At 37.0% G+C, this 18,670-nt stretch overlaps 1 protein-coding gene and 1 pseudogene across 4 annotated transcripts in view; one reads left to right on the forward strand and one right to left on the reverse strand.

Annotated features, from left to right (window-relative positions):
* Positions 1–18,290, forward strand: part of NXPE4 (neurexophilin and PC-esterase domain family member 4) — a 91,211-nt gene extending 72,921 nt beyond the window's left edge. For 3 of the 4 annotated variants that reach the window (XM_041771636.1, XM_041771635.1, XM_041771637.1), the window contains 4 exons: positions 2,301–3,034; positions 3,521–3,579; positions 14,339–14,545; positions 17,435–18,290. In XM_041771636.1, coding sequence (XP_041627570.1) covers positions 2,301–3,034; positions 3,521–3,579; positions 14,339–14,545; positions 17,435–17,970 — 1,536 coding nt within the window. In that variant the 3' untranslated portion in view covers positions 17,971–18,290. The remainder of the gene's footprint in view (positions 1–2,300; positions 3,035–3,520; positions 3,580–14,338; positions 14,546–17,434) is intronic. The other variant, XM_041771638.1, reaches the window with a different exon arrangement.
* LOC121499460 lies at positions 8,968–9,731 on the reverse strand (annotated as a pseudogene).
* Positions 18,291–18,670: the final 380 nt, after the last annotated feature.

Here is an 18,670-nt window from a genome sequence, read left to right on the forward strand (position 1 = left end):
CAGAGACACAGGCAGAGGGAGAAGCAGGCACCATGCAGGAGCCCAACTCGGGACTCCATCCAGGGTCTCCAGGATCACGCCCTGGGCTGCAGGCACAGCGGTTTAGCGCCACCAGGGCTGCCCCTTTACTTTCAATCTATATATAACTTTATGCTTAAAGTACATTCTTGGTAAACAGCAAATAGTTAGTCTTGCTTTTTTAGCTCTGTCTTGTAATAGAACATTTAGCCAACTTATTGTTAATGAAATTACTGAGTGGATTTAGGTCCACCAATTTGCTGTTAGTTTTCTGTTTAGCCCCTTTGTTCCTCTTTTTGGATTAATTGAATTCTTTTAGAATTTCCTTTTAGTTTCTTTATTATTTTTACAGCTATAAGTTTTTTTTAAGTAGTTCCTCTAGGAATTAAAATACACATTCTTTTATAGTTAATATCAGGTAAGGTCATGCTACTTCATGTGATCTGTAATAACCTTGCCACCCTTTACTTTCATTTATTAGCCACCCCATTCATTATGCCATCATTGCCATATTATTACAAAATTATAGTTTTTACTTTAAATAATTATATGCATTTTAGAGAAATTAGAAGACAAACACATAGTCTTTTATATTTATCCATATAGTTGCCATTTCTGGTGCTTTTGGTTCTTTCCTGAAGATCTGTGTTTCTCTTTGTGTAATTTCCCTTCCACTGGAAGAACTTTATTTAGTTAATACCCCCTTAGAATGCCAGTCCAGTGCCATTCCTTACTGCAGGTTTCAACATCCCTCCAGTGTCCATCTGCTTGTAGCAGTGTCACTTTCCAGCACTTGGGGAGATGTTTTTGGTTTTGATTTAGACTTTATCATTGTTGGCTGCAGGAGAATTGTTCTGGAAAATAATTTTATAGCATTTATTAAGATCTTTAGCAGCATTCACCACATTGAACCAATAATTCTATTTCTGAGTTCTTAGCAAATAACCTGGCTTGCAAAGATTTATACCAAAAGGTGTTCTTTTTTTTTTTTTTTAAGATTTATTTATTTATTTATGATAGACATAGAGAGAGAGAGAGAGAGGCAGAGACACAGGAGGAGGGAGAAGCAGGCTCCACGCCCGGGAGCCTGATGTGGGACTCTATCCCTGGACTCCAGGATCGCGCCCTGGGCCAAAGGCAGGCGCTAAACCGCTGAGCCACCCAGGGATCCCCCAAAAGATGTTCTTTATAGAAGCATAAGTAAGAGAAAAGTTGAGAGTGATAAATATCAAAAAAATATGGGAATATGTAAAATATTAAGCCATAGCCATAGGTTGGGATACTACGTGAGGCAGTGATATAAGGTGGAGTTTTTATAACACTGCTTTTTAAAATGCCAAAATTCACGGGTAATATTCAATTTGTTCACAATCATGTGAAATGGCATATAGAAAATGCAAGAAAAATCACCAAAATATTAACACTAATTATCCATGATTGACAGAATTGTCACTGATTTTTGTTTCCTATACAGTTCGGCATTCTCTCACTTTTTAATAATCAGTGTTATTTTATGATTAGAAAATAAGTATAAACATAAGTTTATTATTCCCTGAGTTAACTAAAACAATCTGAAAAATACTAATAAATATCCTAGAATGTTTAAGCAAAGTATAAAATATCAAATAGAAAAAATAATCATATTTTGCATAAAAGTCTCATGCATCTTAAGCATTTTCTTAAATTTCTTTTAATGACTGAATTCTAGTTTAAAGATTACAAAAATAATAGAACAATTAAGTATTTCTTGTGCACTATTCAGTTAAAAAAATCATTTCTTCACATCTTCACAACTGCTCAGTAAAGAAAGGTGTATTTTACCAAAACCACTTTAGGGAAGAATATCCTGGAACTCAAAATAGGTTAGCCAGTGAAAAGTGGAGTTCCACAAACAAATTTAAGGAAAATTATTTTGCCCATGAAACCTACATGATAATAGAATTTCAATATCCTTTTAGTTTTTATATCTCCCATTATTCTATAAAAGATCAATGTTGGGGATGCCTGAGTGGCTCAGTGGTAGAGCGTCTGCCTTCAGCTCAGGTCATGATCCCAGGGTCCTAGGATAGAGTACAGCATCAAGATCTCTGCAGGGAGCCTGCTTCTCCCTCTGCCTATATATCTGTCTCTGTGTGTGTGTGTGTGTGTCTCTCATGAATAAATACATAAAATCTTGAAAATAAGTTTAAAAAAAAAGATCAAGGTTGGCTAGCCTACCAAAAATTACATATATTATATAAAAACATTTTCTATGTTCTTTATTGTATTTATTATCATTTCAGATATGGACTGCACTGAGGTTGCCCATCACCCTCCATCACTGGAACTTGGTCATGAATTCCCCATGTCCTGAAGTACCGCTGCATCCAGTAGTTTCATCAGCTGAGACCGAGCTAAGAATAAAGAGAATCACAGGGAAACTAGACCAGCTGATCCCACCCAGACCTTTCACCCACATGAATACCACCACCAGTGCAGCACATAGCACAGCTACCATCCTCCACCCTCGAGATGCCTACTGCAGGGGGGATCGGCTGGATGTTGTACTGGAGGGGAGGGACCACTTGGGACGCAGGAAGGAATATGGTGGGGACTTCCTGAGAGCCAGGATGTCCTCTCCAGCCCTGAAGGCAGGTGCATCAGGAAATGTGACCGACTACAACAATGGCACTTACCTGGTCAGCTTCACTCTCTTCTGGGAGGGCTGGGTCTCTCTGTCTCTCCTGCTTATCCACCCCAGTGAAGGGGCATCAGCTCTCTGGAGGGCCAGGAACCAAGGCTATGACAGGGTGATCTTCACAGGCCAGTTTGCCAGTGGTACCTCCCATGTCGATACTGATTGTGCCCTGGTTTTAAACTCCAGCACTGAGCTGTGTGAGTACTTGGATGCTCAAGACCAAGAAGCCTTCTACTGTGTAAGACCACCCCACATGCCCTGTGCTGCTCTCACTCACATGCATTCCAAAAACAAGGATGTTTCTTATCTCAGCAAACAAGAATGGAGCCTCTTTGAAAGGTAAATAATTTTTTTCTGGAGACTACCTGGGAAAATATGGTAATGATTTAGCTTCTGTGTGGCTCCAAAGGAAAGTGCCCTGAGTATATCAGTTTGGGAATTCTATGAAGAGCCATTTTAGAAAAAAATCTGTGAATTCATTTGGGGACAGTATTTACTTTCCAGTAGTCCTCAGTCTTTTTGGATATTTAACCCTTATCATTGAAACATAAAGATAAACATAAAAAAAATCAAAAGGGAATGAGAAACATATGTGTAAATGTGTGCTTGAATATATTCTTACTGCACTTCAATAAGTTATCTTGCACACCTTGTGGGTATCTATACCCCCTGGACTAATAAGCAAAGAAAGGAAAATTTAATCAGTAGTCAATAGTCAATTCTTAGCACTAAGAAGTAACTGAAAACAATATATAATGTGGCTTCTTGTGTTTCCTGATTTTGGGGGGTCACCTGCGGATTAATTTCTGTATTTTTCTCTTTAAGGTCAAATGTGGGTGTAGAGATTATGGAAAAAAATGTCATCAGTGTCTCCAAATGCAACAGTAAGTTCTCCCTGTGATGATGGGTGGTGCCTAGCACTAAATTCATCTAAATGGTTTCTTTCTTGTCCTATTGGTACTCTGCCCATCAGGCTTCTCTGTTGGTAAGTCAAGATATCCATTACTCAAGTGAATAAATGATTGGAATCACTAGGATATCATAAATCAGTTTTAGTAACTGTAACTGAACATTAATCTATTTCTTGGGCAACAGATTACCTGCTCATCTAACATAATAACCTTCAAATGTCAAAACTCTGTTTACACCTGGGTGTTTACCTCCCCCCATCACTATCATTGTCCCTTCCTCACATCACTATGAGTCCAAAATTCAACAGAGGTTTACAACCTGCCATCCTAGAGTCTCTTATGTTGAGATATGTTTCTTCTGTACTCGATTTGTTAAGAGTTCTTACAAATGTATATTGAATTTTGTCACATTCATTCTTTGCCTCTATTAAGGTGATCATACGATTTGTATCCTTGTTTGGTAATATGGTGTGTCACATTGATTTGTAGGTACTGAACCATCCTTGCATTCCTGGAACAAATCCTGCTTAATTGTGGTGTATGATCTTTTTATCGTATTGCTGAATTTGATTTGTTAAATATTTTCTTAAGGTTTTTTTTCATCTAAGTTCATCATGCATATTGGCCCACATTTTGTGAATGTGATGTCTTTGCCTAGTTTTGATATCAGGATACTGCTGGCCTCATAAAATGAGTTTGGAAATATTCCTTTCTTTTCAATTGTTTGGAATAATTTGATAAAAGTAGGCATTAACTTTTCTTTAGATATTTATTAGAATTCACCTGTGAAGCTAGCTGTCTGATTCTGGACTTTTCCTTTTTGAAAGTTTTGAATTACAGATTCAATTTCATTCCTTGTAATTGTTCTATTCAGATTTTCTTTTCTTTATGATTCAGAGTTGGAAAGCTATTCATTTATTCTAGGTTTTCCAAATTTTTGGCACATAATTGTTCACAGTAATCTCTTATGATATTTTATGTATATAGTATCATTTATAAGTTCTCTTTTTATTTCTTTCTTTTAAAGACTTTATTTATTTGAGAGAGAGAGTGTGTGTGTGCTTGAGTGGGGGAAGGGGAGGCGCAGACAAAGAGGGAGAAGCAGGTTCCCGTGGAGCAGGGAGCCCAACAAGGGGCTCGATCCCAGGACCTCGAGATGATGACCTGAACTGAAGGAAGACACTTAACTGAGCCACTCAGGCACTCCTCTTTTTTCTGATTTTGTCTGTGTGTATGTGTGTGCTCTCTTGTTTTCATTGGTAAACCTGACTAGAGGTATATTGATTTTGTTTACCTTTTCAAAGAACCAGCTTTTAGTTCATTGATCTTTTATAATTTTTTTCAGTCTGTTTCATTTATTTCCACTCTTTTCTTTATTAAGTCTTTTCTTCTCCTAAAGGTAGGCTTTGTTCTTTTTTTCTAGTTTCTTTAGGTAGAAAATTGGACTGTTTATTTGGACTTTGTAAAAATTATTTTTTGCTATATTGCTATGTGCTTTCTCTTTGAACTCTTTTTGCCATGTCCCATAGATTTGGGGGAGTTATGTTTCTGTTTTCATTTGTTTCAAGGTATTTTTTTTATTTCCTCTTTGATTTCTTTTTAATCCATTAGTTGTTTAGTAACATGCTATATGGTCTCCATGTGTTCATTTTTTTCCCAGTTCTTCTTGTAATTGATTCCTAGTTTCATACCTTTGTAGTTAGAGAAGATGCTTGGTTAAGATTTCAGTCTTCTTGAATTTAATGAGACTTATTTTGTGACCTAAGTGTGATCTATCCTGGAGAATGTTCCCTATGCACTTAAAAAAAAAAAAATGTGTATTCTGAAGTTCTTGAATGAAATGTTCTATAGGTATCTATTAAATCTATTTGATATAATGTGTCATTTAAGGCCAATGTTTCCTTATTGATTTTCTGTCTGGATGATCTACTCAATAGCAGAAGTGTGGTGTATTTAAGTCTCCTACTGTTATCGTATTACTGTCAATTTCCTCCTATGTCTGTTATGTTTGTTTTATGTATTTAGGTACTCCTATCTTAGGTTGCATAAGTACTAAAACATCCTCTGCTTTGATTTAACCCTTTATCATTATGTGATGCCTTTCTTTGTCTTTTTTTAGAGTTTCTGTTTTAAAGTCTATTTTGTCCTATACAAATATTATGTACCAGCTTTCTTTTTATTTTCATTTGTATAGAATATCTTGTTTTCCTTCACTTTCAGCCTGTGTGTCTTTAGATCTGAAGTAAGTCTCCTGTAGGCAGCATACAGGTGGTCTTATTTTTTTTTAATCTGTTTTGTCACCCTATGTCTGTTTTTTCTTTCTGAGAAGATTTTATTACAAATTTAATTTATTTAATATGACTATGCCTATTCAGATTTTCTATTTCATCTTGTGTCAATTTTGGTAAATTATATTTTTCAGAGAATTTATCTCATTGAAGTTTTGAAATTTGTTGACATACACTTTTATAGTAATACTGCCTTGTTATCCTTTTAATGTCTGTAGAATCTTTAGTGATACTTTCTCACTTCTAATACTGGTAACTTGTGCATTCTTTTTTTCCTTTTGATTGGAGCATTTAGTCCATTTAAACTTAAAGTAATTATTGATAAGTATGTGCTTATTAGTATTTTATTCATTGTCCTCCGGTTCTTTTTGTGGTCCTTCTGTTCCTTTCTTCTCTTGTTCTCTTCCCTTTTGGTTTATTTTCTTGATGGTTATATTTGAGGTCCTTTCTCTTTTGTGCATCTATTGTAGTTTTTGGTTTGTGGATACCATAAGGTTCATATATTGACACATACATGTATATGTTTGTATATATATATTTTTTTTTTTTGAGCCGATAGTCACTTAAAATCAAGTGCATTCTGAAACAGTACAATTTTTTTAAATTCCCCTCAACCCCTACTATCTGGAGGGTTTTTTGATGTCTTATTTTACATATTTTTATTTTGTGATCTTTTAACTGCTTACTGTTGTCATAGTCAATTAAACTATTTTTGTATTCAACCTTCATACTAGTTCTTTTTTTGAAGTTTTCTTCTATTTAAATTCAATTAACATATATTATTACTACCTAATTCATCAGTCTTATATAATACCCAGTGCTCACTACATCATGTGCCCTCCTTAATGTCCATCAGCCAGTTACCCCATTCCCCCTCCCCTCCAACAACCCTCAGTTTGTTTCCTATGATTAAGAGTCTTTTGTGGTTGGTCTCCCTCTCTGATTTTGTCTTGTTTTATTGTTTTCCTCTCTTCACCTATGATCTTCTGTGTTTCTTAAATTTCACATATGAGTGAGACCATATGGTAATTGTCTTTCTGATTAATTTATTTCACTTGGCCTAGTACCCCCTATTTACATCCACATCATTGCAAATGGCAAGATTTCTTTCTTTTTTGATGGCTGAGTAGTATTCCATTGCTTTAGCCATTCATCTGTCATTGGACATCTGGGCTCTTTCCATAGATTGGCTATTGTGTACATTGCTGCTATAAACATTGGGGTGCAGTTGCCCCTTTAGATCACTACATTTGTGTCTTTGGGGCAAATCCCTAGTAGTGTAATTGCTGGGTCATAGGTTAGTTCTTTTTTCAACTTTTTGAAGAACCTCCATACTGTTTTCCAGAGTGGCTGCACCAGCTTACATTCTCACCAACAGTATATGAGGGTTCCTCTTTCTCCACATCCCCACCAACATATGTTGTTTCCTGACTTTTAATTTTAGCCATTCTTACTGGTGTGAAGTGGTATCTCATTGTGGTTTTGATTTGTATTTCTGTGATGCCAAGTGATTTGGAACATTTTTTCATGTGTCTATTGGCCATTTATATGTCTTCTTTGGAGAAATGTCTGTTCATGTCTTCTGCCCATTTCTTGATTGGATTATTTTTTCTTTGGGTCTTTATAGATATTGGATATTAGCCCTTTATCTAATAAGACATTTACAAATACCTTCTCCCATTCTATCCATTGTCTTTTGGTTTTGTCAGCTCTTTACTGTGAAAAAAGCTTTTTATCTTGATGAAGTCCCAACAATTCTTTGCTTTTGTTTCCTTTGCCTTTGGAAACATGTCTAACAAGAATTTTCTGCAGCCAAGGTCATAGAGTTTGCTACCTGTGTTCTCCTCTAGGATTTTGATGGATTCCTGCCTCACATTTAGGTCTTTCATCCATTTTGAGTCTATTTTTGTGTATGGTGTAAGGAAATGGTCCAGTTTCATTCTTCTGCATGTGGCTATCCAATTTTCCCAACACCATTTTTTGAAGAAACTTTTTCCATTGGATATTCTTTTCCTTTTCTTCTGTAGTCTCAATTATTCTAATATTGTTTTTGCTTTATGATATCACTTAACTCTTGAATTCTCCCTCATGATCCTCTAGTTTATTTCTCTTTTTCTCAGCTTTTTATTTTCCATCATTTTGTCATCTGTATCACTAATTCTCTATTCTGCCTAATTTTTCCTAGCAATTAGAGCCTCCATTTTTTATTGCATCTCATTAATAGTCTTTTTTAGTTTGACTTTATTAGATTTTAGTTTTCATTTCTCCAAAAAGAGATTCTCCAGTGCCTTCTATCCTTTGTTGAAGGCCAGCCCAGAATAATTGTTATTCTGAACTCTAGTTCCAACATCTTACTTATGTACATACCATATAGGTCCCTGGCAGTCAGTAGAGCCTCTCGTTCTCTTTTTTGAGGTGAGTTTTCCATCTTGTCTCTCAGTCTAGAGAACAGATGAATGCAAGAACAAAATACTAAAATGGCAACAATGACCCCAGAGAAATATACAATAAACAAATCAGAAGACACCCAAAACTGAAAAAAAACATTAAAATTTTAAAAAGAGAATATAGTAAGACAGGTGGACAGAACAGAGCAATACACTGGGTCCTGTGTGTATTTTGGTCTCTTGTTAGAAAACTAGATCCCAAAATTGTAAAGAAAGAAAAATTTATATATATATAAATTTATATATATATATATACAAACACTTGTGTATGTATGTGTGTGTATGTGTATATATATATATATATATATATATACACACACATACACAAAATAACATTGAAAGGATAGAATGTAACTGTTAAGATGAAAATTAAAGACTTCAAAAAAAAAGAGAATATGATCAGATAGGTGAAGAGAACAGAGCCATACACCAAATTTTGGGTGTATTTTGATCTGTTTGTTAGAAGAAACTGTATTCCAAAATTGTAAAGAAAGAAAAATTTATGTATATACAAAAATAAAATTAAACATAATGAAAGGATAGAATGTAGAACTCTAAATTCATTTTTAGAAAAAAAATTTTAACCATTTGAAAGCAGTCATTTATTAAGTGACCAGATTACAAAAATAATCATGGTAGATACCTTAGTTCATCCTTCTAATAATAAGACTATTGATCTGGTCTTCCCTGTTGCCAGCATCTCCACCGTCTACAAAATGAGTGGTCTTTTTCTTCATTCTGCCATGTGGAGAAGATAATTTGAAGGACCATAAAAAGTTGTTTGCTTCTTTGAAACGTTTTCCAATGGTATAGATCTTGTGAATCAGATCCTCCATGCAGATGATGCCATATTTACCAAGAGATCAGGCAATCAATGTGTTATCTGTCAGGGCAATTCGCTTCTTGTTGATCTTGCCATAACCACACTTGTAGATCAATTCATTCACTGACTTCAGGTTTGGATGCCCCCATGCTTACATGGTTCCACAATCCTTAGCATATTAACTGAAGCCTTGTTGAGCTTAACAAAGGTGCCATTAAAGATCTAGCAAAGGCAAAGAAGCTGCAACACCTTTCGAACCTTTGGGCTCACACCATTGATACCTCTGATCCTGATGACAAATGCCAATTTGGGTTCTGCAGGCACGTAGAAGTTGCCAGCTTTTCTCACCATCCCTGCCATTTGAATCTCAGTTCTGTACATCTGCCTGTATTCCTTGGGGTAATGCTTAGCTTTTTCATAGATAAGCTTCCTTCTTGCCTTTTGAAGCATCTTTTGGGCAAACTTTTTTCTCAGATGCTTGATCTTCAACTCTGCAAAATTCCTTTGCTTTTTCTTAAGGGTTTCTGGCACAGCAGGAACCTTCTTCTTCTCTTTTGCACCCTCCATGGTTCCAGCCAGAAAGGGTAAAAATGAAAATTTTTAAAGATTTTTGAAAAGAGTTGATAAAATAAGAAATTTGTTGAAAAAGGGAAGAGAGAAAACAATTAAAATTGAAAGACTAAGAATCTTGGGGATAAAACCATGAATCTTTTTACTATTTTCCCCTAATGTTGGAGTTTTGCAGTTCTCTATGACTGGTAAACTGGCTCTTAGCCAATCTTCTTGCTAATCTCTTGGGGGAGAGGCCTGTTGCACTGATTCTCAGGTGTCTTTGCCCCTGGCATAATTTTACCACCCTTGCCAAGGGGTCAAGCTAAATAATATGTTCCAGATTGCTCTATGTGGCTTTTGTTCCCTGAAGGCTTTACATACCACTTTAGAGGATGAGAACGAAAATGGCAGTTTCCCAATATCCAGGCTTGGAGCCAAAAGCCTGGGACCCTACTCCTCAGTGCACCGTCCGGGAAAAACAGTCAGTCACTCCTGTCTCCCTGGTCTCTATTCACTCTCCATGCTCACCGGCCTAAGCAGGTTTCTCTCTCAGGTATACAACCCCATTTCAATTCTCCAAATCCTTCTGACTCCTGTGGCTTCCACCCATGCTGATCCTTCCAGAGGAGGAAGCAAGGGGTAGGTCTTGTCAGTTATGCTGTTTGTTGGGTCCCTGCTCAGGGAGTGGTTGCCTGGACCCTGCTGTGGTTCATGGTATATGGCCACCCCAAGCTGATTGCAGCCAGCTTCCCCACTCTGAGGCCTGGGAACTCTGCTGCACTCAGGTACCCTTGGTCTTCCTGTGATTCCAAAGATCCTGAGACCACATTGTCCCACACAGGATTCTGCCCTGCTTAGCCACCTGAGCACTTTTCAGGTCAGGACATCCTTCACTGGAACAGACTCTAAAAGTTCCAATTTTGCACGCTGCTGCTATGTCACTTTCCAGTAGCCAGCTTATGGAGGTTCCCCCCCACTGTGATTTATTTCCCCATATATTGCCACAAATTCACTTCTCTGTACCTCCTGCCTTACAGAAAGTAGTCACTTTTCTATTTGTCAGGTTGCACTTATTCTTTTCTTAGATCTCCAATTGAGTTCACAATGTGTTCAGAATATTTGATAGCTATCTAGCTGAATTCCTGGGACCAGACAAAACTAAGGTCTCCTACTCCTCTGCCATCTTGGACTCCCTATACTAGTGCTTTAAGTGGCTGATTTACAGCCTTTCTTTATATTTGCCTTTACCAATGGATTTTTTTCATATATATATATATACACGCACACACACATATGTGTGTGTATAGATAGATATGAATATATGTATATATTTCAAGTTACAGCCTATTTTCTGTTTAAAGAAAACCCTTTATAATTTCTTATAAGTACAGTGTAGTGGTGATTAACTACTTTAGTTTTTGTTAGTCCCAGAAACTATATTTCCTTCAATTCTGAATGATAAACTTGCTAGATATTCTTTACTATAAGTTTTTCCTTTCAGCACTCTAAATATATGCTTCCATTCCCTTCTTGCCTACAAAGTTTCTGCTAAATATCAGCTGATAGTCTCACAGTGTTTCCTATGTTGATTGTTTTTCTCTTACTGATTTTAAGATTCTTTAACTTTTGCCATTTTAGTTGGCGTACCCAGCCTTAGTATAGATCTCTTTGGATTCAACTGGTTTGGGACTCTCTGTGCTTCCTGGACCTTGATGTCTATTTCTTTCTCCAGGTTAAAGAAATTTTCAACCATTATTTATGCAAATGAGTTTTCTGCCCATTTATCTCTCTTTCTTCTTCTGGGATCCCTATAGTATAAGTGTTAATATTCTTGATGTTATTCCATAGCTACCTTAGACTACCTTTATTTTAATTTTAATTTTTAAAATTTATTTTGTTGAGGTACCTTTCTTCTCTCCCTACTTTCTTGAGGATTTTTATCAAGAAAGGATCCTATATTTTGTCAGATGCTTTTTCTGTATCTATTGAGAGGATCATATCAAACTCAACACCCAAAAAACAAATAACCCAATTAGGAAATGGGAAGAAGACATGAATAGACACTTCTCCAAAGAAGATATCCAGATGGCTAACAGACATATGAAAAAAAAAAAGCTCAACATCATTCATCATCAGGGAAATACAAATCAAAACCATAATGAGATACTACCTCACATTGTCAGAATGGCTAAAATTAACAACTCAGGAAACTAACAGATGTTGACAAGGATGTGGAGCAAGGGGAACTCTTTTGCACTGTTGGCAGGAATGCAAGCAGGTGCGGCCACTCTGGAGAATAATATGGAGGTTCCTCAAAAAGTTAAAAATAGAACTAACCTATGACCCAGCAATTGCACTACTAGGTATTTATCCAAAGGATATGAAAATGCTGATTCAAAGGGGCATATGCACCCCAATGTTTATACCAGCCACTATCAACAATAGCCAAATTATGGAAAGAGCCCAAATGTCTATTGACAGATGAATGCATAAAGAAGATACGGTATATATAGACAATGGAATACTACTCAACCATCAAAAAGGATGAAATCTTACCATTTGCAACAACATGGATGGAACTAGATTATATTATGTTAAATGAAATAAGTCAAAGACAAATACCATATGATTTCACTCATGTAGAATTTAAGAAACAAAACAGATGAACATAAGGGAAGGAAAAATAAGATAAAAACAGAAAGGGAGACAAACCATAAGAAACTCTTAACTATAGAGAATAAACTAAGGATTGCTGGAAGGGGATGTGTGTGGGGGGGAACGGACTAAATGGGTGATGGGCATTAAGGAGGACATTTATTCAGATGAATATATGTCACTATAAATTATATGTTTTATATGTCACTAATTCAACTCCTGAAACAAACAAACACACAAACAAAAAGCATTTGTGCCATTCAGCTTGGATGGTTTCCACTTCTCTGTCTTCCAGATTGCTATTCCATTCTTCTGTTTCATCTAATCTGCTGTTGATTTACTTTAGTTTACTTTCCATTTCAGTTTGTATTCTTCAGCTCTGGTTATTTTTTATATTTTCTAACTCTTTTTTGAAGCCCTCTACGCATCCATTTTGGTCAATGTCTTTATAACTATTAATTTGAACTCTTTATCAGATAAATTACTTATCTCTGTTTCATTGGGGTTTTTTTTAGGGCTTTATTTTGCTTTTTTCATTTGGAACCAAATTCTTTGTTCTTTGTTCATTTTTGTGGGGGTTTTTTCTATGAATTAGGCAGAGTAGTTACCTCTCTGTCTTAAAAGAGTGGTCTTGTATAGGAGCATCCCCCGTGTGAGCTGTGTGCCTTGTAGTTTTGGTGGGATGACTGGGGCTGGAACAAGTGTGGGTCCTGGGGTTTCCAGGGTGAACTGTGCTGGGGCCATCCTGATAAGATAGCTGGACCTGGAGTGGACATGGGCCAGGGGATCCTGCTATGTCCATCCTCATGAGATGGCTAAATCTTGAGTGAGTGCATGGGGGTTCCTGATGCACACCATGCAGGGCTACCTGGGGTACGTTGGCAAGATGGCTGGGTCAGGCGTGACCTTGGGAAATTCTATGGCATGCCACTCTGGGGCCCCTTGGCAGGACAGATGGAGCTGGGGAGGGCACAAACAGGGGTGAGGGCATTTGGGATAGGGTAGTGCCTTGGGGGAAGCTGGAACTGCTGTAAACTAGAGACTCAGGACTTGCATAGGGCAGATCTAGTAAGCTGCTAGAGCACTTGACCCTGTTTCTATCCATGCTATTATAGCAGAGAGGGAATATGAAAAAAAAAAAAAAAAGGCACTTGTCAGCATCTCCCGCCCCAGAAAGCATTTCAGTAGTTCCCCTACTTACATGACAGATGATTCAGGGTTAGTAAATGGATTTACTTCACTTATAGACTAGTTGCCTTTTAAATAGATGGTTTTCTGCTGTGCCCACGACAAGCACATCTGTGTGTGGTCCTCTGCATAATATCCCTCCCTAAGGCAGGTTGCTGTGTTGAGGATGGGGCTCCCCTGGTTACCATGCCTCCATCTTTTTACCTTTCGCTATGCAGTCCCTCTATCATTTGTTGTGAAGCAGCTGTTCAATAGGACCTTAGTTATTCAGGGGGAATTGTTGTATATGTAGTGGTAGATTTGGTGTGTCCATGGGAAGGGGTAGGTTCAGGATCTTCCTATGCTGCCATCCTGGACCCTCTATTCAAAGAATTTAGTTTGCTGATGTCATTTAAGACACTACGACAGAGTGGACAAACTTGGAGGTAAAGTAGGTTTAAAATGATAAAATAATTGGGTTTTTATTACTAAGCAAGAATTGATAACTTTACTTCCATAGGAAAGCAAGTATTTACATTTTACCAAGAGGGTTCTTTGGGGGGAGTGGGGAGAGAAAATATGTTCTCTATAATAAACATTAATGGGCATAATTTAGAATATTCATATCAGAGAAAAATTTTGCTAAAAATAACTATTACATTAAGATGATGATGATGCTTCAATAGGCTTTTTCACCTCCCTCATGACCCTAAAAAGATACTTAGAAAAGATAGTAGGTTCTTAATAAATACTGATGCATGTGTGATATTTTAGATCTTATCTTGCTGATTCTTTGGCAGGAAAAACTGTTCCAGTGAAAAAGAAATGCAAGTTTGGAATGACATCCACAATCCCTGGTGGACATGTCTGGAAAGAGACATGGAATCCTGTCTCCTGTAGTTTGGCTCCGATCAAAATGAAAGAATGCCTAACAGGAAAATTCGTGTATCTAATGGGAGATTCCACAGTCCGCCAGTGGATGGAATATTTCAAAAACAGTATCAACAGTATGCCTCAGTCTAAGCCATTATTCATATCCCTTTCAGAAATTTACTTTTTATTTCAAGGGAGCAATAGGAAATGCCTCTTCTTCATATCTCTTAATCACAACACACTAAAACTTTTCAAGACATCATTGTCTTTCCTTTAAAAGAATACATTCATCTGACTGGAAGGGAGCATGTGTAGAAAAGATTTATTATATCTATATCCCAATGTGTACCTGAGTATGTACTCAGCATGCCCAGAAAATCATTGACAGAGCTGAAAATAATGTAAGATACTACACTGCCCATTTTCTACAGTTGGCATAATGATTAAGGATGTAGATTCTAGATCCAGATGATCTCAGAGCAAAATCTGGCTTCTTCATGTTCTACCTGGGTAACCTTGGGCAAGTTATATAACCGTTGTCCTTCTCAGCTTCTTCATCTATAAAATAAACATGAAAAAACAACCCACCTGGTAGAATGAAGTAATATATACAATGCATTTAGAATTGTTACATAGGTAGGCCCTCTTTGGTGTAAGCTATCATCCCTGTTATCATTACTTGAAAAGAAAACTTCCAGGAGCAAGGCAATGACTTAGCACCAGTTAGAAATAATACTTAAAAGTATGGACTGTGTTGTCTAATGTATGTAGGCTGTGCCACTCAGAAGCTATGACTTTTGGTGTGTTACTTATTTTTGGTGCCTTATTTTTCTCATCCATCAACTACAAATAATGATACTATCTGATGGTTGTTATGAGGACCCAATGAGATAATGGTTATAAAATACTTAGTACATTGCAAGACACATAGTGCCCAGTGAACAAGAGCTACTGTGACTGTTATCCCATGTCCAAATTGGGGCTGGAATCCAGTGGCTAGAATCCTAGTCCAGTTGCTCTATTTACTAAACCAAGGATACACCAATAATAATTCAGAATTCACTAGTAGACCTTAGCACTCTTGACAGGAAAACGAGGTGCCTGCCTGCCTGCCTGCTGGGTCCCGGGTCCTGGCTCCTGGCTGTCATCACTGGGATTAGCTCACCTTATGTGTCTCCATTACAGCCTTTCTGACATGGCTGCCACTTTTGTGATCTCACACTTTAGAAGGTAGGCTGATGCTCCCAATAAAAAAGAGAATGGTAGGGCCTCAGCTCCAAGCAGTAGGTGGAATTCCCACCAAAGGGGAGAGTTTTCAGTTGTGACCTCTGAATTCTTCTAGACCTCAGTTTCCTGGTCTATAAGATTAAGGGTCTGATGGTAATCTTTAGCATTCCATTCTACAATACTGAATTCCTTAGGTTATAGAAAGTCTGAGTTTCATGAGTTCCCTCCTCTTTGTCTAACCATTTAAATTGTAGCAAAATGTCTGTTGCACATTTTGTTAAAAGTTAAATTTTATAGCATGCTTTGGAAAAGGAAGTTGAAGTAAGTCAGAAGCAGAATGAAGACAATGATACTGCCATCTTCCTTCAACTAATGTTCCAGTATCTTTATTTTCAAATGCCTTGGGTGAAAACTAAATGTAGCCCTTTACTTCAAAGATGGCACTTGTTACAAAGCATTAATAATCCTTTTCTACATATTTTCCTCAGAAGTTCTAACTACAAAGCAGCCGGCCCTGATAGTCTGATAAAGGCCTAATTTATAGGATAAAAAATGGAAGGACTTCGCTTTATTCTGTTAGTATTATACTCATGTTTTCATAGGTTCTAAGGTTGGGTAGACAGTTTTCATGAGAGTTGGGAGGAGCTTCAAATTGAGGTGCAGCTTCTGTCACTTACTAGCTTCAGCAGGTCATTTCATCTCTTGATTTTCTATAATATGATAATTAAATGTGTCTGCATGTACATGTGTGTGTGTGTATGTGTGTATATACCCAGGAGTTGGTTTCATTTTCTACAGTTTGAGCTACTTGCTGTCAACTGCAGTCTGGAAGCAGATCATCCTCCTGACATATTGTGAGGTCAATAGTAGCCTAAGGCTATGTTGTGATGCCTACATCATCCACCTCACTTCATCTCATCACATAGGCATTTTATCATCTCACGTCATCACAGAAAAAGGAGGAGTCCAGTACAGCAAGACATTTTGAGAGAGATCACATTTGTATAACTTTATTGCAGTATATTGTTATAATTCTATTTTATTTTCATTGTTGTTAATCTTTTACTGTGCCTAATTTATAAATTCAACTTTATCATAGGTATATATGTACAGGAAAAAAACATGGTATATATAGGGTTCAGTGCTATCTGCAGTCTCAGGCATCCACCAGGGGTCTTGGAATGTATCCTCAGTGGATAAGGACTACTGTGTGTGTGTGTCTGTTTGTGTAGGGAGGAAGGAACATGCCTTGAGGCGAATGAATATATCCAAATAAATGCTTTGTAAACTATGAAGACCTTCACAAGTGAATAGTAATACTATTATAGATGAGATGCTCAGTACCATTCTAAGCATATGTAAAGGAAACACAAAAGTATAGAATATAATTCCAGTCTTATGGAAACTCTGAGTATTTGGAGAAATAAGTTTACTTGTTTTTTTAATGTAAAGACATAAGTACTCTCTCTAGCCTCAAGCTTAATCTACAGCTCACGAAATGTACAAATATAATACCTAAAAAATTAACTACATCGTGCTCCCATGAAGTTACTGCAGTGCTTACCATCCCCAGTTTGCTTCTGCATGGTTCGACAAATGAACATATATAACCTCTTACCTGTATAACACTTTGGATTGTTAAAATAATTTTCAAAGCTATTCCTTCATTTAAACCTATAATAAAATAAGTTATGCATGATTAACTTATCTGATTATAAACACCAAAACTTTTCTTCTGTCTTTATGATCTTTATAACTATACTTCTTTTATTTTGGGATTGCCTACTTGTCATCAGCACTGAAATCAGTGGATCTGCATGAATCGGGAAAATTTCAACACCAGCTTGCTGTGGACTTGGACAAGAATATCAACATCCAGTGGCAAAAACATGGTTACCCTCTGATTGGATCATTGACCTATTCAGTGAAAGAAATTGAATACATTGCCCGAGTCATTGACAGAACTGGAGGAGAAAAAAACACTGTCATTGTTATTTCCCTGGGCCAGCATTTCAGGCCCTTCCCCATTGATGTTTTTATCCGAAGGGCCCTCAATGTCCACAAAGCTGTTCAGCGTCTTCTTCTGAGAAGCCCAGACACTATGGTTATTATCAAGGCAGAAAACATCAGGGAGATGCATGGTGATGTGGAAAGATTTAGTGACTTTCATGGTTACATCCAGTATCTTGCCCTTAAGGAAATTTTTCAAGATCTTAATGTGGGCCTCATTGATGCCTGGGATATAACAATTGCATATGGCACAAAGAGTGTGCATCCACCTCAATCTGTAGTCAGAAATGAAGTTAATATATTATTAAACTATATTTGCTAGATAACACCTCTGAAATTCATTCACTTGATTAAAAATATTTATAAAGTGTTTGCAGTCATGCCAGATCTTGTGTTTGGCTCTGAACTCCCAATTAGCATGAGATCTGCACCATTGCTAATCAATAAACAACCAATTCAACAAATAAATAACTTCTAATTGGGCTTCTACTTAAGAATAAAAATTGAAAATACCTATGAAAAAGGACCATACTTCTTGATCAGAGTCATGCCACTCTTCACAAATGGGAAGTCAGGACACCTAATGGTTAAAAGTTGTCTCTGATTCATGGAAATCCAGTGCAATAAAGTCATTTAAAAATATTTGGAGATAATGGTCTCATTTTTCTTATTTCTGCTGCTAAAGACAAGCTCAAGATGACATCCAAGTGGCAAGAGAAGTCCTGAAAGGCAATTCTCCATGCCTAGAGTCCTAGAGGAGCAACAGAATTCTAAGCAAGGCCCCCTGGATACTGAAAACCTCTGACTTTTCTCTCCCTATAAGAACTCCCACTGCTAGGAGCTAATCTCATTTGATAGAATTTATCTTCCAGGACTATAGAACAACACAGGTAAAAACACAGTTCCCTAGAGTTTAGGAAGCTGAGCTTCAGTCCTTTTGTTGACAGTAATTTTACAATTTTGGATAAAGCACTTCATTTCTATGGGCCTATTTCCCAAATGAAGGAGTCAGTTTAAAACTT

Source organism: Vulpes lagopus, chromosome 10, assembly GCF_018345385.1.
Source record: "Vulpes lagopus strain Blue_001 chromosome 10, ASM1834538v1, whole genome shotgun sequence".
In the NCBI taxonomy this organism is placed as follows: domain Eukaryota; kingdom Metazoa; phylum Chordata; class Mammalia; order Carnivora; family Canidae; genus Vulpes; species Vulpes lagopus.